Raw genomic sequence first — 25931 nt, 5'->3', positions numbered from 1 at the left:
TCTCATCTCATCAGCCGTTTGAGTGTCCACTGCAGGACCGGCCTATCCCCACAGAAGTGGAGACGATACAGCCAATGTATCTCTACCAATTGGCTTCGGCTGTCTGGCAGAGATTGTATGTAGGATGAGAAGTGCTCGTAAGTGTAATTGTAGTGCTGAAGTGGCTTTGGATGTGTGTGCAGTCTGTGAACCAAGTGTAATCGGCCCGCGCAAGCCGACTGGGTGCAAGCATACTTTACAGTATGCGACACTGGTTCAACCACAACACCCCTTGTGTCCGCCAATGCAGAACGTGGCCAGAAGAACGCTCCCAAAGTTTATTACCCTGGCGGGGCGCAAACCCTCGTTCTTCAGTGTTCGAAACGCACACTTTACCACTGTACCACAGAGGCTCCACTGTTATATATACAGTATATCATCCAATCCTACATTGCCCCATGAGGAGCATATATATATATATATATATATATATATATATATATATATATATATATATATATATATATATATATATATATATTTGTGGTAGGTGAGGGCGCTCACCATTCACTCACTTAATGTAGTGCTGCTCTCGGATGTCTGCCCTGTCCTCTCCTCCATCTTTCTTTCCTTCCATCTTCTTCTGCCTTTCTTTCCTTCATTCTTTCCTCGTCCTTCTGCCTACGGGTGACTTTACCCTCCCTCTTCTGTCTTTCATTCCTTCAATCTTTCCTCTTCTGCCTATGGGTGACTCTACACTGAGTGACAAGCCAAATGGTTTCTTGTACACCAGGAAACTATTTACTACGCTGGGTGGTAACCATATAACCAAATTTTGGCGCCTGGTGTTAGTGGGTAATTAGTGTGCTTCAATCGGATTGAGCCGGTGAAGGTTTATATCCAAGGGATGGTTGGAGTTTATTGCTCATGTAATGCCACTCGGGGATGAGTGAGGTTGGTCACTCTCATCTTAAATGTCAGGACCAACTGCCTAGCCCTGGGCTCCTACGCTCCTCATGGGGCAACGTAGGATTGGATGATGGATATATATATATATATATATATATATACTGTACATAGTATATACAAGAAGTAACCCAAAGATTAAAACCTGAGAAGCTTGTCCCTTTTGATGAAAACTGAACAATGCATAATGCTGAATTCAAGATCCGTTCTTATCGAGATGCCAGGACACACTGAATAAAAAAGAATGGTCATAAGGAATTGGAAAGACAGACTGATTAAGACAGTCACAGCTGATAGTCCCCGAGTTGCTCATAATAATCATGAGCAAAAGTTGTTGTTGTATAAATGACTGAGGAAGTTATCGTTCTGAAGAGTTTGACGCCCTCACTATGATGGTGTAATTTCCTATATGATTCTAGTTATTTCCAGGGATTTAACTTAGGAAGGTCCTCCGTTAATGCACGAGTTAATCAAAGCTATGTCTAGTACCTCCAGTACGAGAAATGCCCCTGAACAGAATAAAATCGTCTGTAGATAGCAAGAATACAATACGAAATGCGTCGCCGGATTGCAGAGCTTAGAAGCCTCCCAAGTCCATGCAAACACGTCCTCTAATATCTTTCGTCATTTCCCGGCAGGACAGGTCAGCCCTTCCCCCGAAACTCCTTCTTCTTGTTACTTCTTGTTAGACGAGTCCATGAGCGCCTCTTTACGACCGGGTACCATAAACTGCCACGTAGAGCTCACACGCACGTCTTTCATCCTTTCACCACCACATGTTTCTAGCAAGATTCCTAAAATCATTAACTCTTTGCTATAGCCTGTTTGAACTTACTTCACTGGGTCTGGCGTCCCCTTTGAACCAATTATTTACCTGTTATTTAATGGCAGAATGAGATAACGCCACATATAGACACCACTTCCTTGACATTTCCTCATAGCTAGTACACATTTCACTACCCATGTCTTAAAACAGCTCAGCATTTGATAGAGAGGTAGACGTTTTCTGCCAGATGAAACTAAACCCGCTATAGTGATGGAGGTTTGTTATAACTCATACATAACCACAGGCCTCTCCTAATCTAAATAAACTCGTCTACTGGTACCAAAAATGAAATACAAAAGACGTCCTTGTCCTGTAAAGTGGGACTAATGGTCATATGATTAAACCTGAAACTGAAAAGCAGGATGCATACTTGAAATTTTGACGATGGCTTTAGAAAGTACGTAATGATCATGGAACGTGTTTGGCCTTCCTATATTGTTGCTGACTACAACATTCAGTATGAGATGAAGGCTGATCACAAATAAAAACCTCACGTGTTCCATAAATGACCGTCAGAATTTAGGGCTTTGCAATCCACCTTGCGATTTCAGGTTTAAGCATACGACCGTAAGAGCCGCATCCCCGTTGGTGTAAGACTTTGTAACACCTCTTTCTTAGCGATTTATTTCACACACCTTAACATTTATATACACTGGTTGTCTTTTCTTTATTGACAGTAAATGCATCAATGATATACTGGAGGATTTTAACTCCTTCAGCCTTAGGAGTCATTTTTCTTGCACTCTTGTTGCTAACAGACGAAACTATGTCGATACTAGATATATACAAATATAAAAAATATATAAATATAATAAAACAGAAGATCAGGGTGCAACATGCATAATATATCGCAATGAGAAAGGTGCTACACAGTTCCCTTTTCCACCTAAAATACGGGCCTTAAAATACGAGCCTCAGTTGTTTACCAGTTTGACTGTCAGTGAACTAGACAATTGGACGGATGTTTATTCAAACTATACTCGATTTTTTTTCCAGCTGATGATCCACTTTCGTGAATGTGGTACCTGCGCACTCCTGCCGCGTGATTGGTTGGTTTCAGTTTCATACCTGAAGTATCATATTTACAAAAAACAGTTGTACCTTATATTCCAGTTCTCATAAATGCTGTTTTGCATTGTCATTGTACTATACAAACAGACATGAAACGAGGATGTATCTGTGCTTCACCCAAACGGACAATGAATTTGAGGAAGTTGAATTTGAATTGAAATATTTATTGTTGTAAAAGGTACAGAGTTGTTGCATCTCTAATAAATAAACAAATATATACACTTACGGATAATAAGGGCGAAGATATCGAAGCAGAGTAGGTGTGATCCACAATAAAGTCTGACATCTTGCCAGACGAGACAACTTGTTTTTCTCGTCTGGCCTTCTCTCATGCCAACCCCCCCCCCCTTCCCCTGTAGGGACAGTTCCATCCGCCTCCCCACTTCCACCACTTTACCACTGACAAAACCGCTAATTTACTTAGAATGGTACTATTGTATAATGTAACAAGTGCCTAAGTATTAACATACCTTCTATTTGCACTTACCAGCCAAACGCATTTATTATTATTATTATTTTTTAAATATAGGGGGATGCAACAACGCTGTACCTTTTACAACAATAAATATTAAAATTCAACTTCCTCAAATTCATTGTCCGTTTGGGTGAAGCACAGATACATACTCGTTTCATGTCTGTTGTATAGAACAATGACAATGCAAAACAGCATTTATTAGAACTGAAATGTAAGGTGCAATTGTTTTTTGTAAATATGATACTGTACTTCAGGTATGAAATTGAAACCAACGAATCACGCGGCAGGAATGCGCAAGTGCCACATTCACTAAAGTGGATCATCAGCTGGAAAAACAAAAAAAATCGAGTATAGTCATGTATATCATGTCAGCATGGACAGGTAATGAAGGATAAATAAGGTCGTATTCTAAGCGACTTTGGAGATATGGTAACACCTCTTCCATAACGTTTTATTCTACACATTCCATCCCTTTGTCCTTCTATATGTTGTTTATGCAAAAGTTATATCAACCTTTAAATTATATAAATAACATTCAAAACAAATAACTAAGAAAGTGGCTTTGTCACTGAACTACTAAACGAGTGTAAGGCTATATACGCAAGCCTGTCGTGAATATTAGGTAGTGGTGCACAGTTAGTGAAGAATGTGTTTACTCTCGCCTCGCCCTGACCCAACCTGTTCTTTTTTCTACCTCTCCACCCACCACATGAAGAGCCGCGCTCCAGGTGGTACGGGAGGCTTCGTAGCACCTGACTGGACCGTGCCTGCGTCCTACACTTGACCTAAGGGTCGAACACCTTGACTTACGACCAATTGCTTTCATATCGAACTTTGAAAGCCTGTTGAATGGGGATAGAGAGAGCAGAGCAGCTGTAAACATAATTGGTTTTGGGGGTGTGCAGAGAAGGAATGCTATGCCGGGAGACGTGACACTCGCACAGGTGAAATGTTTACTCACCTGGTTTACTCACCTGGTTGGCTACCCTACTACAATTAACAGTATGGCTCGGTAGGAATCTGCATTACAAGAAGTAGGGCAGCCCATACCTGCTGGTACGCCAGCCTCGTTTCCTATATACATCATCATCAGAATAGACTATTGATTAGAGGCTGAGTTTTGTGCCATATGCACGGTAGTTGCACTACTTGAAGGACTTCGAATTAAGAGTCGTAGTTATTCTATATAGTCGAACAGGATGTGACCTAGTTGTGAGTGGAGGGACTTTTTAAATGATGCAACTGAGTCAGCACTAACAGCATCATCTGAAAGAGAGTTCCAGAGGTCTACACATCTGATGCTGAAAAACCTGCGTCTACACTCAACTGAAGTGCGGGACTTGGCCACCTTGAATCTATGGCCCCTGGTGTGAGTTAATGAAGGAAGAGAAAAGAGCTCAGGCGGTGCAATTGGGGACTGGCGATGGAAGATTTTCCAGCATTTAATGAGGTCAGCTCTGATCAGTCTCCCTTTTACAGAATACAGGCCCAGGTTTTTCAGACGGTCAGCATAGCTGAGTTCAGACAGGCCATTGATTTGCTTAGTCCATCTGCGCTGTACAGACTCCAGGAGCCTCTGATCTCCGTGGTAGCCTGTGTTCCATACAGTGGAGCCAAACTCCATGATGGGTCTGATGTGGGATTTGTATAAAGTCAACATAAAATCTCGGTCTCGACAGAGGGTGGACCTAAGTAAATTATTTGACAGGCCTGCTGCCTTTTTTACCGTATTTCTTATGTGCGAATGAAATTTTAGTGAACTGTCAACCAAGATACCTAGGTCTTTGTGTGTAGTTTCTACGGAGAGCCTGGTGTTGTTCATGTGATAGTACTGAAGTGCGCCAATAGAATTAGAATTCCAGTCTACTGGACCTCTCTGACATCGCAGAACAGTACACTTGTCAAGATTAAAACGTAAACCCCAGGACTCAGCGACATTGTAGACCATATCAATGTCCTTCTGGCATGTACTTATGTCTGCAGCTAATGTGGAACAAGTGTTTTGGCGCAACTTGAGGTAAATCTTCATGTCATCAGCAAAGAATTTACATTTGGAGCGTATGTATGCGGGTAGAAAGTTTATATATACCAGAAATAGCAAGGGGCCTAGAACCGATCCCTGGGGAACTCCACTGAGAACATTCCTTGAGGAACTGGCGCAGCCAGACACAGACACTTGCATGGTGCGGCCGGACAGGAAGTCAGAGATCCAAGTTAGCAAGGAACCACTGACCCCAAGTAGCCTCAGCTTGTCAGTGAGTATCGAATGGTTGACGATGTCAAAGGCTTTGCTAAAGTCAAACAAGACAACATTCACAACGTATCCAGCATCCATCCACGACGTAACATCATTATACACGAGTAACAGTTGGTCATCTACCGTTCTACCCTGTCTGAATCCATACTGCTCATTTGACAGCACTCCATTAGTGTCAAGGTAGATGTATAATGCCTCTGTAATGAATCTTTCCAGGGTTTTGCAGCAGACAGAGGTTAGGCTAATAGGCCTATAGTTAAGAGGTTTTTGTCGAGAGCCTTTCTTGAATATAGGAATGATAATGGATTTTTTCCAATCATGTGGCAATTTACCAATGGTGACAGACTTTTGAAATATCAAAAACAAGGGTAATGCTAAGGCTTGGCAATATTTCAGAAGACTGGGGTGGAGGCCATCAGGACCCATACTGGTGTTCGGGTCCAGTGCTGCGAGCCTATTTCTCACTTCTTGCAAGGATAGGGTCACTGTGTCAAGGATACCCTCAAAAGTTTGGTGAGGGAAGGGAGCGTGAGGAGCATGAGTTGAGTAAACTGTACAAAAATGTGTAGCAAAAGTTTCTGCCATCTGAGTACAGTCTGATGTTAACACACCATTGTCCAATCTTACGGGGCCTACTGAGGGTACACCTACTTTCTTATTTCTGATGTACTGGTGAAAAGGTTTTGAGGAGACCTGTAGTTTTCTAATCAGTGACATTTCGTGATTGATTTGCATGTGTGTAAAGTAGTTACGAAAGGTGTCGTTGAGAGAGTCGTAGTGTGACAGAGCTCGGGAAGCCTCAGGAGATAGTCTTCCATAAACATTCCTGGAGTGTTTGTATGTTTCCCAGGCTTTCCTGCGATGGTTTTTTAAGGCCTTGGGAGGTGATCTGGGAGGTGAGGGAGGTGTGCTAGGCTGAAAAATGGGAAAGCAGCTGGGGTTGATGAGGCAAATGCAGAGATGCTTAAATGTAGTGGAGAGAATGGAATGAAGCGCTTGTTGGAGATATGTAACAAGGCATGGATGAGTGAAACTGTTTACTCTCGCCTCGCCCTGACCCAACCTGTTCTTTTTTCTACCTCTCCACCCACCACATGAAGAGCCGCGCTCCAGGTGGTACGGGAGGCTTCGTAGCACCTGACTGGACCGTGCCTGCGTCCTACACTTGACCTAAGGGTCGAACACCTTGACTTACGACCAATTGCTTTCATATCGAACTTTGAAAGCCTGTTGAATGGGGATAGAGAGAGCAGAGCAGCTGTAAACATGATTGGTTTTGGGGGTGTGCAGAGAAGGAATGCTATGCCGGGAGACGTGACACTCGCACAGGTGAAATGTGCTATGAAGCGGCTGAAAAATGGGAAAGCAGCTGGGGTTGATGAGGCAAATGCAGAGATGCTTAAATGTAGTGGAGAGAATGGAATGAAGTGCTTGTTGGAGATATGTAACAAGGCATGGATGAGTGAAACTGTGCCCGCGGAGTGGAAAAAGGCTGTGATTGTAACCCTGTACAAAAGTAAATTAAGGTGAACGAAGTGAGTGCAAGAATTATCGTGGCATAAGCTTACTGAGTGTGGTAGGGAAGGTATATGGAAGAATTATTATAAAGTAAGAGAGATATCAGAAGTCCTAGTGAGTGATGAACAGGGTAGCTTTAGGAGTGGCAGAGGATGTGTGGACCAAATATTTGCAGTGATACAGATAGTTGAGAAGGCTTGTGAGAAGGACCATAAGGTGTTTGTGGCATTCATGGATCTGGAAAAAGCATATGACAAAGTGGACAGAGAAGGATTGTGGAAAGTTTTGCTTATGTACAGTGTAGAGGGTAAGCTGCTAGGTGCCGTCAAGAGTTTTTATGATGGTAGTGAAGCATGTGTCAGAGTTAATGGGCATCTAAGTGAATGGTTTACGATCAATGTGGGCATGCGACAAGGTTGTGTGATGTCCCCATGGTTGTTCAGTGTATAGATGGATGAGGGTGATGAGAGAAGTGAAAACACGAGTAATGGAGAGAGGGATGGCATTGGTAATGAATGGTGATGGATGGAATATCTCAAACTTGCTGTATGCTGATGATGCAGTACTACTTTCAAGTACCGGACAAGAGCTTGGTAGGCTAGTGCAGAGTTTTGCTGATGTCTGTAAGCGTCGTTCCTTGAGAGTAAATGTAGAAAAGAGTAAAGTGATGGTTATTGAGAGAGAAGGTGACTCCCAGTGCAATGTGACAATGAATGGCGAGAGACTGGAATTGGTGAGAGAGTTCAAATACCTGGGTACAGTGATAGAAAAGAGAGAAAAATGTGCAAAAGAAGTTGAAAGTAGAGTGACACAAGGAAGAAAAGTAGCTGGTGCAATGAAGGCCTTGAAAAGAAACAGAGGCTTGAGTGTTGCAGCTGCATGAGGCTTACATGAAGGAGTGTTAGTGCCAACCTTAACATATGGATGTGAGACTATGGTGTGGCATGAAAATGAAAAGTCAAGAGTAAGAGCAGTGGAGATGGGACTGCTGAGGAATGTATGTGGAGTACAGAGGGTGGATAGGATACGAAATAATGTGATTCGTGAAAGATTCGGAGTGAGGAAGTCGGTGGACACCAGAATTGATGAGAGTGTACTGAGATGGTATGGTCATGTGGAGAGAATGGATAACAATAGAGTGGTGAAGAAGGTATATCTGAGCGAATTTGAAGGAGGGAGGAGGCGAGGTAGGCCAGGGAGAAGGTTTAGAGATATGGTGGATGAATGAGTGTGGAAGAGAGGTTTGGAAGTCGGTGAGGCTAGGGAACTGACAGGAGACCGAGCTGACTGGATGAATTTTGTGAGGAGAAGTGCATGATCAGAAATTCTGGGCACCCCTTTTTAATGTGGCAGCGTCTGGATTGACTCTGTCGGATACGATTATGTGAAGCTACAGAACGTGGTGAATGTTTTTGGCGTATCCGATAGAGCCAGGATTCCGGGGGCTTGAGTGATGAGTGAATGGAAGCGTGGCCCATTGGACTGGGCAATTTTGGGCTGTCTGGACATTGCTACTCCTCACCCTGCCCTTGGGTGGGAAAAGAGGTCTGGATGATGATGATATATATATATATATATATATATATATATATATATATATATATATATATATATATATATATATATGTACAGTATATATGAATTTACATACAGGGTGACCCAAAAAAAAATCCCACATTTCAAAAGGCTGTAGCACTGGCAGTAGCGAGGCGAGAGGGGCGGGGCTAGGGTCTGTTGGTAGCCCAACCCCAACCGTCCTCAGTCGCCAACATAGCGTGGTCGGGAGCACACCGTGCATTCACTGTAGAAGTGTTCTTCACAAACAACCGTTCCGTGATCGCCGTGCAGTGGGCCTTTCGAAGACGTTTCAGTATTCCACAGAACCAAAACGTTCCAGATCGGAAAACCATCTTGCAGTGGGTTGAGAATTTCAGGGCAACAGGCTCAGCTTTAAGAGGAAAATCACCTGGTTGACCTAGGAGTGCTTGTACGCCTGAGAATATTGAAGCATTATTGCACTCTTTTGTGCAGTCTCCGAGACATTCTGAGCAGAAGCATGCTTTAGCTGTGAGGATATCCTGGGAAACTGCAAGGAGAATCTTACACAAAGACCTTCACTTCCATCCATACATCCAGCGGAGATAGCTGCTGTTCCACCCGACATGACCCGTCGAGCCATGACAGCCTTCAGAAATTGCCTCCAAGTGTGTATAGACAATGACGGCCATCATTTGGAGGATGTCATCTTTAAAACATGATGAATAAAAGCTGTATTGAATGAAGCTTCATGTGTGCAAATAATATTTTGATTATCTTTAACCATTTCTTTTTTCATTTACCCTTGAAATGTGGGAGATTTTTCTGGGTCACCCTGTATATATGTTATGCAGCATATTCTGGGTCCAACTTCTTGAACTCAGATACGGGCACGGACTTGCGTTCATTTGTTCAGGACCGGGCCAGAGCATGCAAACAAGGGATAGGGCTCAAACACGGGCTAGCCAGTCTTACATGTATGTTACCTTACAAACAAATACAGTGGACTTTACACAATTAGTACATGAGGCAACATTATATATGGGCACAAGTATGGTGCATCTCACAACATTATGTATCAAAGGGGGACAAGTATTCCACAGAGATATGACACTATGAATGATCACAAGTATCACACAGGGGTCGTGACATTACAACTGGGGCACAGGGGTGTGGGGCACAACATTACACATAGTATGTAACACACAGGGTCAATGATCCTGTGAAGGGGACAATATGGTTTTTGCCACAAAAGATCCACCATTGACATACTCAATCTCTTAACTCACACCATCCATCAATCAATTGATCTTTTTGGAGAAACTCGTGCAGTAGCTCTTGATATCTCTAAAGCTTTCGACAGAGTATGGCACCGTTCCCTGCTGTCCAAACTCCCTTGCTATGGACTAACGTCTTTTGTTCCTTTGATTTCTTCATATCTTATTGATAGGAAAATAAGAGTAAAAGTAGATGATGTATATTCCAATTTCCACTCAATTAATGCCGGCGTGCTGCAGGGATCAGTTCTGGCGCCAACCCTATTTCTGGTTCATATTAATGATCTCTTATCTGTCACCCACAATCCCATTCACTCATATGCAGATGACTCAACACTACATAGTTCATTCATACTCAGACATCCATTTACAAAGTCTAATATCTCTACCTCTCAACTCAGTACAGCCATCTCCATAAATCAAGATCTATCTACAATCAGTGAATGGGGACAAAACAACCTTGTCTCTTTTAATGCTGGTAAAACTGAATATATACAGTTTACTAATAGACAGATATTGCCAGATTCGTACATTACCTTCAGTGCTACTAATATTCCCATCTCCAAAAGTATTGAAATTCTTGGCATCTCACTTAACAGTGCCCTAAGCTGGTCCTCTCATGTCAGATCACTTGCTAAAACCGCCTCAAAGAAACTTGGATTATTGTACAGAGTCTGTAACTTCTTCGCCGATGAGCAGTTAGCTATAATTTATGGGTCATGTGCGCTCTCAGCTTGAATATTGCTCATCCTTGTGGAATGGTTGTGGAGAGGTTGCATTAAGTCAACTACACAAAATTCAGAATAAAGCTGTTAGAATCATTAACAACCATGCTATTACATATAAACTACCTCCCCTGCAAGTAAGAAGGAATGTTGCCTCCCTTGCATTATTTTACAGATATTTTTTTGGCAAATGCTCAGACGAAGTTGCGTCCATGGTGCCACCTCTCCATGCCTTCCCCCGTGCTACACGGGCATCTGGTAGTGCTCATGACTGGAATGTCACTCAGCCATATTGCAGAACTTCTGCCTATCAGAATTCTTTCATTCCCCGAACTGCATCTCTCTGGAACTCGCTTCCCCAGAGTTGTTTCCCTCCAAATTTCAACCCACAACTGTTCAAGTCTAACTGTTACAGATATTTTATGAACAGAGGACACCAGTAATCTGGTGTATGGATTATTATTTTTTTTTACTCATTTGTTTTTCCTTCCTCTGTTCTGTTATTTATTAAAAAAAAAAAAAAAACAGGGGTTACGACACTTTGGACAGGGTACAAACACTACACAGAGTATACACACAAACACAAGAGTCTGTGATACTGCAGGAGGGTCACAAGTATTACACAGGGGCACGACACTCTGGATGGGGAGAATGGAGTTCACTCAGGGTCTATAGCACTATGGACGGAACACAATTGTTGCACAGAGTTGATAACACCACTGGTGGGGTGCTGAGGCGCACAGAGGCTATGTTGCAGGTAGGTACAGGTGGTGGCCCTTTGTGAGAGGAGGGCCATCTGGGGTGCACTCCTGATAGGGGCACCAGTCTTGGGCGGCATACTCAGGAGTCCGGTGTAAGCTGGAGGGTGGTGTAGTGGGTGACCCTTGCCTGGCAGGGGCCCTAGGAGTGTGGTGGCCCTCGGGACTGGGGCCAAACAGAGCTAAGAGGCGAGCTGCACAGTGCCTGCCCTTGGCCATGGTGGGAGTCCTGGAGGAGGGTCCAGGCTGGGCCAGGCCTGGGGTTGGCTACGGGGCATCCCTCAAGGTCCGAGGGCTGCAGTCTCGCCGGGAGAGGAAGGCTGTCAGGGGTTGTCTGCAGCCACTTGCCCTTAGGGAGTCCGTCAGCTGCTGGGGGCGTTGGGGGCTGGGCTGCAGGGACAGGACACCCAGGCTCACAACAGGTCCACTCCAGACACTCTCCAACAGGAGTCCTGTTGGGGAGAAGTCTCTGCCCTTTGCAGAGGAGGGGGGAGCAGGAGGGGTGTCTCGCTCAGCCTCTGGAGAGGCAGGCTGAGCCACAGACTGTGCCCTCATAGGGAATCTCCAGGGTAGTGGAGGAGGGACGACTGGTGGTCTGTCACTCAGCCTGGCAGGTCCGACGGACTCTACCAGAACTCCATTCTGGGGCAGAGGAAGGAGGTCCAGGGGACACTCCTTCTGCCTGGCTGGTCAGGTGAAGGCTACCCAGGCTCCCTCCCAGGGTAGTGGACGAAGGAGGTCTGGTGGACTCTTCCTCGGTCCAACAGGTCCGATGGACACTGTCGGAAGACCACTCATCCCGGGGACAACAGGAGGAGAAAGTCCAGCAGACTTTCCGGCTTCCACGGCATGTCCTATGGACTCTATCTCCCTCCTGCTGCCGGGGGAAAAGTGCAGCTGGGGGACGACCAGTGGTCTCTCCCCCGGTGGCAGGTCCGATGGACTCTACCACAGGCCTGCCTCCCTCCTTGGGACTGCAGGTGAAGGTCATCTGACAGATGGTCAGAGACGCCTGCTCCCGAAGGTGGGTGGCAGAAGATGGAGATCCAGTTGATGCTCCTTCTACAGTAGATCTGATGGACACTACTGTGCCACAGCTCCCTTGGGGAAAAGTAGGGCTTCGAGGACCGACCGTCTCTCTTCATCTTTTGGAGGCAGGTCCAGTGGACTCTGCTACCGAGGGCCTACAGCACTTGGGACTGTATTGGACCAAGTCCTACCCCGAGCCTGGTGAGCGCTGTTCCCGTTAGAGGGTAATACACCCGGCCGATGCACTTCCCGTGGCTCTGACTGGGTGGAAGAAGGGCATAACGCAGCTGGGAATATGGGCCGGTGTAGCGCGGGACACCTGTAAGCCTCCCCGTGGCCTCCTCTTGATGTCGGTGTCACCTCCCCGTGTCCTCCTTGGGTTGTGGTGTCGGGGTCGCTCCGTCGGGTGGATCTGATGGACACTACTGTGCCACAGCTCCCTTGGGGAAAAGTAGGGCTTCGAGGACCGACCGTCTCTCTTCATCTTTTGGAGGCAAATCCAGTGGACTCTGCTACCGAGGGCCTACAGCACTTGGGACTGTATTGGACCAAGTCCTACCCCGAGCCTGGTGAGCGCTGTTCCCGTTAGAGGGTAATGCACCCGGCCGATGCACTTCCCGTGGGTCTGACTGGGTGGAAGAAGGGCATAACGCAGCTGGGAATATGGGCCGGTGTAGCGCGGGACACCTGTAAGCCTCCCCGTGGCCTCCTCTTGATGTCGGTGTCACCTCCCCGTGTCCTCCTTGGGTTGTGGTGTCGGGGTCGCTCCGTCGGGTGGGTATTTCAATATACTGTATATGTATATATATATTATTTTATATAACATACCTTATATTATTTATATAAAACAAGTGGAAACAGGGTTATGATGATGAATATCATAAAGAAAATATAAAGTTGTGGTACCGAGCCAAATTTAACCCCTTCAGTACTGTGATTGTTGGGAGTCTATTCTTGTTGCTACCAAACGATTTCTTGGTTCAGATGAGGAAATCTCCGCAGAAGGATATAATGAAGGCTATTTATAAATAACCCATCTTGTTTGAAAAGTCTCTCCTAAGTCGATTAACGCCAGTTCAAGCACCATTTCTTCAAACTGTCTCTAACTCAGGAAAGGACAGTATTAACATCAATGAAAAAAAGATGAGCAAGATTCAGCAGTTAAACAATCGTGTGCTGAACGTAATTTTAACCGAAAAGAAGTTTCCGCAAAATCGTTTGCCGGTAGGGCAAGTCAGTAAATCTCATGGAGATAGCCATACGTCCATAATAAAATGTTTTCAATCACTAATATAACTTTACTTACCTACAAATATCAAGTACATACATTTTACATAGAACGAGATTATTATTTGAAAGACGATTAGCGTTATAACATTATCAGCCATTTTGTTCTAAGCCGGGAGTAGTTTTGCTTTCCCTTCTAAAAGTCACTAATATAAATATATTGAAAACAGCAATGATATATTGATTAAACATAAAAAAAACTGGGTGAATGAGAATTTCGAAGTATAATCTGCAAATTTAAAGCGTGTGCGCGGCTCAGTTGTCTGTGAGGGCTTGTGGGAGTGTGAGAGTGACGTCACACCTCGCATTCCTTCCCCATTACGCCCAAACCCCCAAGGTGTGGCCCCTGCTAGCAGCCATATTGAATCCCGGCCGCGTCGCCCTCCCTGATCTTCTGAGGTATACCGTGCAGCTGTCTTGGTGTGCGACCTTTAAATTACACGAGGGTACAGTACGTGGGTGCAGGCGTGTGCAGGGCTGGCTAATTCCACCGCTGGTTTTATATCTGTGTAAGATAAGACTAGTGAAACAAGAGTCACCACCAGCGAAAAGTCAGTTGGGACTGTTGCTGCTGACCTGTTGACTCACGGGGATTAGCAGAGGTGAGAGTGGGTTGAAATGATGCTAGTGGTGGTAGTGAGGTACAGGAAAGACGTGCAGTGGTACCCAAAAGGTCAGCAAGTGATACAAGGTGTGAACAACGGGTATAAAAGTGCGCAAAATCTGAGTAGATGTGCTGGGCGGGGCGCCACCGCCACAATCTAGCAAGATGCCGACCTCAACGTCTTTCTTGCTAGTCTGGCCCTCACCCCTTCCTGCCGTGAAATATCAGAGGCTTGCTGGGAATCATACCAGGCCGGAGTAATACGGATTTAAAAATTACCCGAAACATAACAATATTTCATTGTTACGAAATTCATTTTTGCTCCTGAATATATCTATATCGCTTTTATAAGCATTGTAGGGTGCGCTATTGATTATCAGTGATGGAAAATATTTATATATTGGCAGTAGTGAGTTTTGATATGCTTGAAGCTTCACGGGAAACTGAAGTCAGTTGAAAAAATAAATACAGTAATGGATACGTTGTGAGAGCAACTACCATAGGGCATATAATTACCTATGTGTATTTAGCTTTATTGAATGTCATTTATCAAACAGCCTCTTACAACAAATAATCTTCTGTAATTAATGAGAATTGTCAATGGTTTGTTCAGTTAATAGGTCACTCCTGAGCTGAATAAATTAACAAGGGAAGCCAATTAAAAAAAAAAAAATAGGTAATCCTGTTAGCAGTGTAATGCTTGTTCCCTCTTTTTCCAGTTTTACCAGCAAGGTGCTGTTGCAGTATTCTGCCTGTGTGCATTCTTTAGTAATGAATATTTTTTGTGCTGAACCATAATGTAACATAGACCCAACCAAGGTATATTTCAGTCTTACATAGTGCATAGAAAGTGAAGGTAACATGTTTTCGCTTAGAATGAGATTATTGGCAAGAGAAACCACACCTCTGCTAAAGATCTAACAAGTGTGTTTGAGAGGGATATAAAAGAAAATGGTAAAAGTTGTGTAAATTGGTAATTATTCTCCCAGGCAGGTTAAGACTACAGTACATTGTTATTAAAAAACAATCCTTTGTCAGAATTCCTGAGAAAACAAAATTAATCAGGGAAATTAGCAGGCAGTAATCCCCTCAGGGAAAAAAATGTAGAAAATATACAAAACAGCAGGAAATTCAGTTAACTACTGGTAACAGAAAAACTTATGGTGTTGCCCCTCAACCCCTCAATAGCCATGAATTAACTTTGCATGCACCCCAGGCTGGTCCTGGGACCATTTTTTCGTATTTCTAGATTTTTTTTTTTTTTTTTTTTTTTTTTTTTTTTTTAATACAGATGTGAAGAGAATCAAATGGTGCACCTGGCAGTGTGTTTTTTAGATTCCTAAACCCATCCTATGATTTGTGGAAGAATTCTTAAAATTACTGCGCATGTGCCATTAACATGTAAACATGGACAAAAATATAAGATGAAGTGACCGCCTGAGTGTTTGGGATGGTAGAGTAGGGTTGTGTAAACATACTAGCGACCTTCCTTACCTTCCCATAATTGTTTGCAATTTTTTATAGCTTGCGCTAATTAGCACCTCCTGCACTGGCATGGGATTGTGTCGTTCGACGCTGATGGCCACTCAGGGATGAAGTATAATTCAACCAGTAATGTCAACAAAAGTGTGAAACCAGATGTGTGCTTGAGCGCAGAACTTGGAATTCAGTCATTTTTCTGGTTCAAGTGCTTGTGGAATTTTTGTCTGCGTATGGGTTGGTCATGTGGTTACCACCCAGGTGTTGTGATTCACGAATGTAGCATTGCTAAATGGCACTGGAGGCTTCATAGCTCCAGTAGACCAAAAATATTCTAGTTATTTATATGACTGCAATTTGATTGTCATATTTTTCATCAGCAACATACAAGGCCGTGTGGAGAGGATGGAGTGTGCAAGACTGACAAGGAGAGTGTATGTGAGTGAGGTGGAGGGGGGGAGGCCAAGGACGAGCTGGATAGGAGTGGAGAGGTATACGAGAGGGGTGTGTGAGCTGGGAGCAGGGCAGTGAAGTGGCGGGGAACAGGGCGACATGGAGGCGATTTGTTTGTGGCCGCCCCTCACGGGATTAAGGCGTCTGGCAATGGATAGAACATACAAGGGGATGTTGAGGTGTAATGTACAGAGTAAATCACTGAGGAAGAAATTTAGGGAAATCTCCAAGGCCTCTTAGAAAACAGTGAGGTAGTCCTCTGTGTTAGTAAGGGATGTCTCTCAAAACATTAAGTATTTTCCCATACAATTGGTGCTCGTAATCGGGTGTACTGTACAGGAAGTGCCAGAGCTTTGTGCAGTACATATCAGTATACTGTACGTTTAATTGATAATTTTAGTTTGACATATTGTATTAAAAAAAACTTCATTAAACTAAATTCATAATAAAGAACAAACCATATAAAGTATCTGTCTATTGCCAGATGCCATAATATCCTGTAAGGGGTGGCCATTTGACTCTGAGTTATTTGTTTTACGGGGAGGGGCACTAACCCTCCACCAACCCACTTGTTGACATGTTGGGAACACGTATGGTTTGGTTATATGGTTACCACCCAGTGTTGTAAATGGTTTCTTGGCTTACGGGAAACCATTTGGCTTGTCGTTCAATGTAAAATCACCTATAAAGGAAAGAAAAGCAATAAGAAGTGACAGGTAAAATGGGAGAAATAGGAAGAAAGGAGGTCAGACACAGAAAAAGAATGATAAAGGCTAAGGAAGAAGTAGGCAGCACTACATCAAGTGAGTGGATGATGGTTGCCACCACCTACCCATATAAAGTAGAGGATACATTTTTACTATTGGCACTCTTGGCTCTTGGGTTGAAGCAAGGTTTTTGATGTACAGTACTGTATATATACAGTATGTATAATAATACAGTACTGTACTGGTATATGTACAGTTTACTGTTTTGTGATTAAGGCTTTGGCCTTCATTTTTGTCGGAGATGCTTTGTTTGCCAGTGATGTACACACAAATACTGTATTGTGAAACAAAGGTTTTCAGAAGGATTTTGATGTGGTTCTTTCAGCATTGACCTTAATTTACATCATATTTAGCAGTACGGATATAGCATTGCAGAAATCAACCTAATCCAGTCTAGTGCCTTTACATGGGAGGGTATGGTGGCCATATGGGATGTAATTTCCAATGTAAACAAATAATCTTAGGAAGTTAATGTTAGTTTGTGAATGTGTGACTAAGAAATGATGTACGCACACTCAAAAAAGTATCTTTACACCTTCTGCACGATACAAACTAACACCACGATTGAAACTTTTGATAACAGCCTTCTTCCAACCCTACCCAGACAGCTGGACTGTTCAATATGAAACTCATCGGACCCCCAAGTAACGATACTTCTTTGAGTGTGTGTACAGGTGCAGACAAAAGCGACGAGACTTTTACCCGGGCACACAAAAACTGGTTAATTTCCAGCTGTTGGTTTACAGTGGTGGAGTGGGACAGGGCTGTTATCTTCCCGTCACATATCTTCATCTGATACTATTCCCCATCTCCCCACTGTAAATCATCAGCCAGAAATGACCCAATTCTTATGTATCTCACCTAGGGCAGTGTCTGTTTCTTATGTCTGCACCTATACTTAATGAAATATATATATATATATATATATATATATATATATATATATATATACCGGTATATAAATGGTAGATTACTAGTGGAGGAGGGAGAAAAAGTGAGCAGATGGAGAGAACACTAAGAAATTGTTGAACATAGAGGATGGAAGTAATGCGAGTATAAGTGGCTGGGGAATGGCTGGGAGAAGGAGGGAGGTGAGAAGACAGGAAGAAATCAGTAGGACAGAAGTTGTGGAAGCAATGAAGAAAGTTAAATCGGGGAAAGCCCCAGGAATTGATGGAGTGTGTGGTGAAATGCTGAAGCATGGGTGAGAGGTAGTAGCAGAATGGATGTGGAAGATGTGCATATTGGCCTGGGAGGAAGGTAGAGTCCCGGAGGATTGGAAGTCAGGTATAATTATTCCCTTGTACAAAGGAAAAAGGGAAAAAGAAGTGTGTGGTAATCATAGGGGCATTTGTCTTCTTAGTATAATAGGAAAATTGTATGGTAGGATACTTATTGACAGAGTTAGAGAAAGAACAGAGAAATTAGTTGGAGAAGAACAGGGAGGCTTTAGGAAGGGAAGAGGTTGTGTAGATCAGATATTCATTCTTAGATCTTTAGTGGAAAAGTTTCTAGAGAAGGGAAAGAAGTTGTATGTGGCTTTCATGGATTTGGAGAAAGCATATGACAGGGTGGATAGACAAGGATTGTTGAAAGTATTAAGAATATATGGAGTAGATGGGAAGTTGTTGAATGCTGTGAAGAGTATGTACGATGGCGCGAAGGCTGCAGTGCGTGTGGATGGTGAACTAAGTGAATTTTTCTCTTTGAAAGTTGGATTGAAACAGGGATGTGTCATGTCTCCATGGTTGTTCAATCTGTACATGGATGGGGTAATAAAAGAGGTTCAAGGTAGGGTAGTGGATGTTGGAGTGGCCCTGGTGAGAGAGGATAGTGTTTGGAAACTCCCTGTACTGTTGTTGTCAGATGATACCGTGTTGTTGAGTGAAGACGAAGGGGAGCTGCAAGGCTTGGTGGATGAGTTTGGGAGAGTGTGTAAGAAATGGAGTCTAAAGGTGAATGTAGGGAAGAGTAAAGTGATGGTCTTTGAGAGAGGTGAAGTCAGTGAATGTACAGCGAGGTTGGATGGTGAGGAATTGGAAAATGTGAGTACTGGTACGTTTAAGTACTTAGGTAGTGTGATGAGTAAGGATGGAGGTTTGGGGGGTGAAGTGCTTGAAAGGGTACCGGTACAGCAGGGATGAAAGGTTGCTGGTTCTTTGAAAGCAGTGATAAGAAACAGGGAAGTGAGCATGGAAATGAAAAAGTTACTACATGACAGTATTGTGATACCAACTCTAACGTATGGAAGTGAAGCTTGGACGTCGTTGGAAGGACACAAGTCAAGAGTGAGAGCAGTGGAAATGAGTTATTTAAGAGGAGCCTGTGGAGTCACATGGAGAGACAGGCTGACGAATGAGGATATAAAGGAGCATTGTGGTGTGAATGTGGATGTGATAGGAAACGTTATGAGGAACACACTGAGGTGGTTTGGCCATGTGGAGAGGATGGAGGGTGAAAGACTGACAAAGAGAGTGTATGTGAGTGGGGTGGAGGGGGGAAGAGGGAGTGGGAGGCCGAAGATGAGATGGAGGGATGGGATGGAGAGGTATATGAGAGAGGGGGGTGTGAGTTGGGAGCAGGGCAGTGAAATGGTGGGGGACAGGGCGACTTGGAGGCGATTTGTTTGTGGCCACCCCAAACAGGATTGAGGCGTCTGGCAATAGATAGATAGATAGATATATATTATGTACTGGGCTACAGTTCATTTTAAGTTAATAATATTTTATGGGCTGCGAATGTTATTAAAAATATCCTAATGGCCCTTAAGAGGAGAAAGGTTCCCCATCACTGCCTTAAATTCTTTTGGCATATATATATATATATATATATATATATATATATATATATTTTTTTTAATTATTTTTTTTATAGCTCCTACCATGCACTGCCAATTAGAGTTTTTTGTTAAGGAGGGATATGGTGTAATTTTCATTAGCCCTTTCACCCTAAATTAGTACCGGGTAATCTCCCCTTAAACTGAATAAAATATTTTGGAGGTAGGAAGAATAATAAAAAAACTGGAATGTATTAAAAAATAATATTCATCAGTCATAATCAAGTACCGGTAGTGAACATAATCAGAAACAGGAACTTGAGTTCATATAATGCAAATTGTAGCTGATTACTGTAGACAATCAACAAAATAAAAAGAAATGTGTCCCTTGACTGGTAGGGATATGAGTTGTAGTATCTGGCATGAAACACCAGACAAAAAGTTGAACCTGTTGCCAGTACTAGCTGTCTGTATTCAGCTGGATTTTTCATAAATATACATGAAAAGAACAGTGGTACCAACATCATATATCAGTAAACGACTGGTAAATTATTAATATCACTAATAAACATCAAGTATACTGGTATTTTAAGGATTCCTTGGCAGCTTTGACCCTAATACTGGTACAGTATATAGGGTTTCTTCTGGAGCTGCCTGTATAACACTGAAAATGGTACTGTTTTGACATGCTGTTTATCTTTCTGTTAGAGCACAGTAATTTAGCCTGTTCTCATGTATTCCCTGAATGCTGTTGAGTTTTGTGGGGATGGATTGCAAAATCTGTTTTTATTCGAATTGAAAAGTATTTATGTAGCATCTTTGTACAATACAGTACAACAGTAATATATATACAGTATACCGGGTACCTCTGAATTTGTTCAGAGACTGCAAAGATGTACAGAATTGTTTTTTTTTTTTGAGTATGAAGAGGATCCAAAGGTTAGGTTTGGTTAGGTTAGTATGAGATAGGTTAGGTAAGGTTAGGTGAGGATAAATTAAGGTCTAACTATTTGGTTTGGTTTGGATCAGTTAGGTTGGGTTGTTACAAAAATTTAAGTTAGGTTTGGTTACCAGCACTGATAGGGTAATTTTGTGCCAAAAATTGTATCTGTTTGCCTTTGGCGCATTAGGGGGTTGTAAACAAAGGCTGCTTGTTAAATGCTGTTCACTGCTTGGAAAAGAAATCCATCCATCCATCCATCATCCAATTGTACGTCACCCCATGATAGGCGTAGGAGCCCAGGGCTAGGCAAGTTGATCTGGACATTTAAGATGAGAGTGACCAGCCTCACTCATCTCTGAGTGGCATTGTATGAGCAATAAACCCCAACTTCCCCTTGGATATAAACCTATACAGACTCAGTCCGATTGGAGCACCTTAACCCCTAAAACTCGGATCGTCGCGTTTGCGACGCTCGGCCATAAGGGCAGGACGGCGGGTCGTCGCGTTTGCGATTTTAGTAAATTTTGAATAACCGCGGGCAAGCAGGCTCCAGCTGGTATTGTCTATCAGTACCACCATCCTCTAGCTACAACTAGCATACTTTACCTTTGTACTACTGACCTCAGTTGTTGCCAATTATCGCGTTTTCCCCCCGTACCCCCCCTACCACGGCCCGGCCAGCCTGGCTGTGATACATGGCAGCGCTCTGAGCGCTCAGAACTGTAAATCTGCGATCTCCTCTCACAAGCAGTTTATGCTACTAGGAAACGCTTGTTTCCCCAGTTGTAACACTAGCTTTTGCCTCTGTTTAGTGTCAGTTTACTGCAGGCTTTCAAAGTGAGATTATGGCGAGTTCTAGCTCTTCCCAGTCAGTGCAAGCTGCCGACAGGAACGAGAATAAAGTGGCGGACGTAAGGCAGAATAAAAAGCGCGCCGTGGTGATCTTTTGGGAAGTAATATGATTGAAAATAATGTAGTATACATGTTTTTAGCTGTGAAAATGGAAATGTTTGTTGAGTGATGGGAAAACCGCCGCCACAGTGCATGTCGGCCGTACGCTCCGTTGATTTTAGCCTTATTTTCAGTGCTTATTGTACAAATACGGATTCCTAACTACCGTTACGTTGTAGTATAAGGTTTACTGTGACAGAATGAAGCTGTGGTAGAGGGGAAACCGGGGTGCTGGAGGTGTGAAAGTGAAAATTTGGTTACCCAACTTTGCAAGTCTCCACAAGTCCTTGGGTAGTCCACGAAGGCTCAACACCTGTCTCTGGAGAAAGCTGAATGTAAGTACTATCTGCCATACCAAGTATAATGTTCTAGGGTTAATCTCTGATTTTTGGCGAATATTTTCCTACAGGTACTCAGACCGTGATACAACCCCGCCACTCGGGGGGGATCGACTGTAAACACCCGCGTTTTAGGGGTTAATTACCCACAAAACCACCAGGTGCAATAATTTGGTTATGTGGTTACCACCCAGCATAATAAATTGTTTCCTGGTGTAGAGAAAACCATTTGGCTTGTCACTCAGTGTACAGTCACCCATAGGCAGAAGGAAGAGGAAAGAAAGTTGCTATGCGGAGCATAAAGTCATCCGTAGACAGAAGAAGAAGGAAAGAAAGAAGTGAAGAAAGGGCACCCAAAGCAGCACTACATTGAGTGAGTGGATGGTAAGCACCCCTTGGAAAAGAAATAAATATCAGAACTTGAAAACACAGAGAGGAAGTGCGTGTACTGAAAGACTCGCATGAAGGGTTTTGGCCAAGAAAAAAAAATGCAAATTAAGAGGTTCCTATGTCTCCTTGAAGATTATTTTATTATTTATTTATTTTTTCTTCCTCATTGAAAACAGTGTGAAGCATGCTACTACTGCAGTGTTTAGCATATAATGTTGCAGCATTGTTTAGAAAGCCTCACATACCATTATTGCTTTTCAGAATTCATGGCGGCCATCCGGAAAAAGTTAGTCATAGTCGGGGATGGAGCCTGTGGTAAGACCTGCCTCCTGATTGTCTTTTCAAAGGACCAATTCCCGGAGGTGTACGTCCCTACTGTATTTGAAAACTATGTAGCTGACATTGAAGTGGACGGCAAACAGGTGGGTGAAGGGGCGTGGCTCCCTGGCTATAACCTGTTTTTTGTGTCTACATCTATGCATAGAGTATTGACCATGCTAGCATGTGTAAGTCATTTCACTTAATAGCAGATCTCCATGTGTCACAATCTTGTAGCCTGTTTCCTATTCAATTCTGTAGCACAGAGGTCTCCATGTAGGAATGCATGGCCCGTCATCCTTGATCTGCCTTGGCATTTTTCCATCCACATTTATGCCTGTGAGCCACCTCAGCCTGCCTCTTTTGCCCTTAACTTGTCCACACCATCTCAACTTTGTCTTGCTGTTCCATCCTCATTCATACTTGTGACCTTCCTCACCCAGTCATGTCCCTCTTTTTGAATATGTCCCTACCACCTCAGCTTAATGATTTGCATCTCTTCCCATTATTATTTCTCACGCCAGATCTCTTTTGCAGCCCCTTAATCTCGGTTGTGTCACTTGGTGAAACCCCATGTATCTACATCAGTTTTCTCATTTATGTGCCTTCCAGTCTGCGTTTGTCCTATCTCACTGCCATAAGGCATGGCAATTCTCATACCTGTTTTGTAGATAACCCATGACAATCACTTACATCAGACCTCCCCCCCCCCTTCTCTCTCTCTCTCAAAAAGGCCCAAATGTGCTTGCATGCATCTGCATGGCCAGATGTCATCAGGTGACCAAGGCTGACACATGGAGGCATGTTGGACCTTTATAAACTCACGATAAGAGGGGTGATATTTGTATGGCAACAGCATTTCAGAGATGTTTGTCAGTGCTAAAAATAATTTTGTCTGAATGGTTTTATGTATACAATACGGTCTGACTACCAAATAATATGAATATCCCAATACTCTATTTTTCAAGGCGAAATTTTTCAAAATTTTCTGGGCTTTATCTAAGGATTTATCTGGCTTGGACTTGGACTTGGATGTCTAGGGAGCAATATAAGGAGTACTGTAGTTAAAACTTACACGGTTTCATGCCGAATTCACCCGGTTGGAACGAAACCCACGCGTTCGGGGCGAGCTTGCTATATGTTCAAGGATGATGCAGGATTGAAGTGGATATTATTAAACATTAGCGGGTACTCCTGTGGAAGATTTTGTTGGGTTGATAGGTGTAAGAACTGAGTCTTTGATGCATTAAAAACAACAAGATTACTTTTACCCCAGTCAGAGATACAAGCCAAGTCAGACAGGTGTGCCATAGCCTCACCTCGTTTGTTGAAGTAACTGCTGAGGTGGACGTTGTAAGAACTGAATAGAAAGATGGAATCATCAGTTTATGAGTAGATAGGGTTAGATGTACAGCTTAGCTCATTGATGAATAAAAGGAAAAGAGTTGGTGATTGGACAGAGCCCTGAGGAACACAACTGTTGATAGATCTAGCAGAAGAACGGTGGCCATCTACATCAGTAGCTATAGAATGACCAGAAAGGAAGCTATAGATAATGGCATAGATAAATGGATAGAAACTGTAAGAGAGCAGTTTGGAAATTAAAGATTTATGCCAGACTCGATCGAAAGCCTTTGAGATATCAAGTGCAGTGGCAAAGATTTCGCCAAAGTCCCAAAAGGAGATGACCAGGAGTCTGAAAGGTAGATGAGAAGGTCACTAGTGGAGCATCGCTGACGGAACCCATACTGACAGTCAGAAAGAAGGCTGTGATAGGCAAGATGCTTTAAAAATTTTTCTTGTTAAGAATAGACTCAAAAACTTTTGAGACACAGGATGTTAAAGCAGTTGGGTGATAGAGGGTTGGGAATGGTCACCCTTGTCTGGGACAGGCTGAATGAGAGCAGACTTCCAGCAAGAAGGAAAGGTACAGGTTGATAGACAAAAGTGGAAGAGTTTACCTAGGCAGGGTGTAAGCTCAGTTCATGAGGACAACAGGAGGGACCCAGTCAGGCCCGTATGCCATATATCTTACGAGATATCTCTGGGCAACATTAGTAAAATACTAGGATGCCTATTTATAATATAAAGGTATGTTAGTTTTCTCCAATTCTAAAGCTACTCCTGAAGTACTTCCAATTCAAGGTTGTGCCACAGTCCGACTGCAAGATATATGTAAACATTGTTGGGACAATTACAACTCAGATTGATGCTATTTCAGTAAAAGCCAATGACAGCATTCCAATCAAATACATAGTAGGGTCAGTGGTGTTAAAGTCATGAATTTTTCTTCATTGACATATGATATTTTTTTAATGCCTTACTCTCAGTAGACAGTTTAGAAACTTTTTCTGACCAGATTCATAAAATTCAATGTTTAAGCTTTAGAATGATATTTAATTTCTATATTTTTGATCAGTTCTGAGGTTGACACTAAAGGTTGACTTTTGTGTGGAATGACCATGTTCCAAGGAAAGTCAAGTGTAGGTCACTTGTAAGTGTAGTATAACAGTAGCTGCATCCCAAGGTACGTCTTTCAGGGGTAGGGATGGGGTTAATTGACATTTGTATAACCAGGCAACTTGAACATCAGGCTACTTGTACAAGATCATAATTATTTCACATTTACAAAGGTTTCAATGTGCTTGCACATGTCATCACCCTCCTCTCACTTTCTGCTCCCAATTGTAATCCCCCATCCTCTTTACATGCCTAAACCATCTCAGTCCACCCCACCTCATCACAACACCAATGCTCCCAAGTCCCATCATTCCTTTAAACTCTTCCATCGTAAACCCAGCCCCCTCAGGCCACACATTCAAGGAGGCACTACACATCCACCTAATCATTTCCATTTCTGTACATGTGAGGGAGAGCCCTCTCAGTGTCAGGAGAGAAAACAGCTCTCACCACTCCTCACTCTAGCCCCAGAGCTAGCTCCAGGTGTGCCTGTAGCATAACATGTCTCCCAAGTAACAAAATCCTTCTACACAAGAGCCTCACCAGCAAGATCAGTTCTTTCACGCCTGACAATCTCCACATGCTCTTCCCAAAACACTGCACACATGAAATCAGCATTATATCATCTTGCACATTTACTCACAAACACTGCACAAGATGGAATTACTTCCTTTGCCCACGTGGCAAACCACACATGGCCACGCTTTCTCTTCTTGGATGGTACTGCCACCAACCCTAGATACCATCA

General features: G+C 43.2%; 2 protein-coding genes across 8 annotated transcripts in view; one reads left to right on the top strand and one right to left on the bottom strand.

Moving 5' to 3' along the window:
- LOC145413852 (carbohydrate sulfotransferase 4-like) overlaps positions 1-25931 on the bottom strand; it is a 610328-nt gene that overhangs the window by 216774 nt on the left and 367623 nt on the right. The gene's annotated exons all lie outside the window — the stretch shown is intronic.
- Rho1 (ras-like GTP-binding protein Rho1) overlaps positions 1-25931 on the top strand; it is a 98255-nt gene that overhangs the window by 65084 nt on the left and 7240 nt on the right. For 5 of the 7 annotated variants that reach the window (XM_080283523.1, XM_080283521.1, XM_080283524.1 and 2 more), the window contains exon 3: positions 22667-22827. In XM_080283523.1, coding sequence (XP_080139649.1) covers positions 22667-22827 — 161 coding nt within the window. Of the gene's footprint in view, positions 1-13980; positions 14104-14161; positions 14307-22666; positions 22828-25931 lie in introns of those variants that run through there. The other 2 variants (XM_080283526.1, XM_080283527.1) reach the window with 2 other exon arrangements.

The sequence above is a fragment of the Coenobita brevimanus genome, chromosome 97, assembly GCF_032717465.1.
Source record: "Coenobita brevimanus isolate Jiangsu-jjx chromosome 97, ASM3271746v2, whole genome shotgun sequence".
Taxonomy (NCBI): domain Eukaryota; kingdom Metazoa; phylum Arthropoda; class Malacostraca; order Decapoda; family Coenobitidae; genus Coenobita; species Coenobita brevimanus.
The sequence above is the reverse complement of the archived record's forward strand: the minus strand, read 5'-3'. Positions and strand labels throughout refer to the sequence as shown.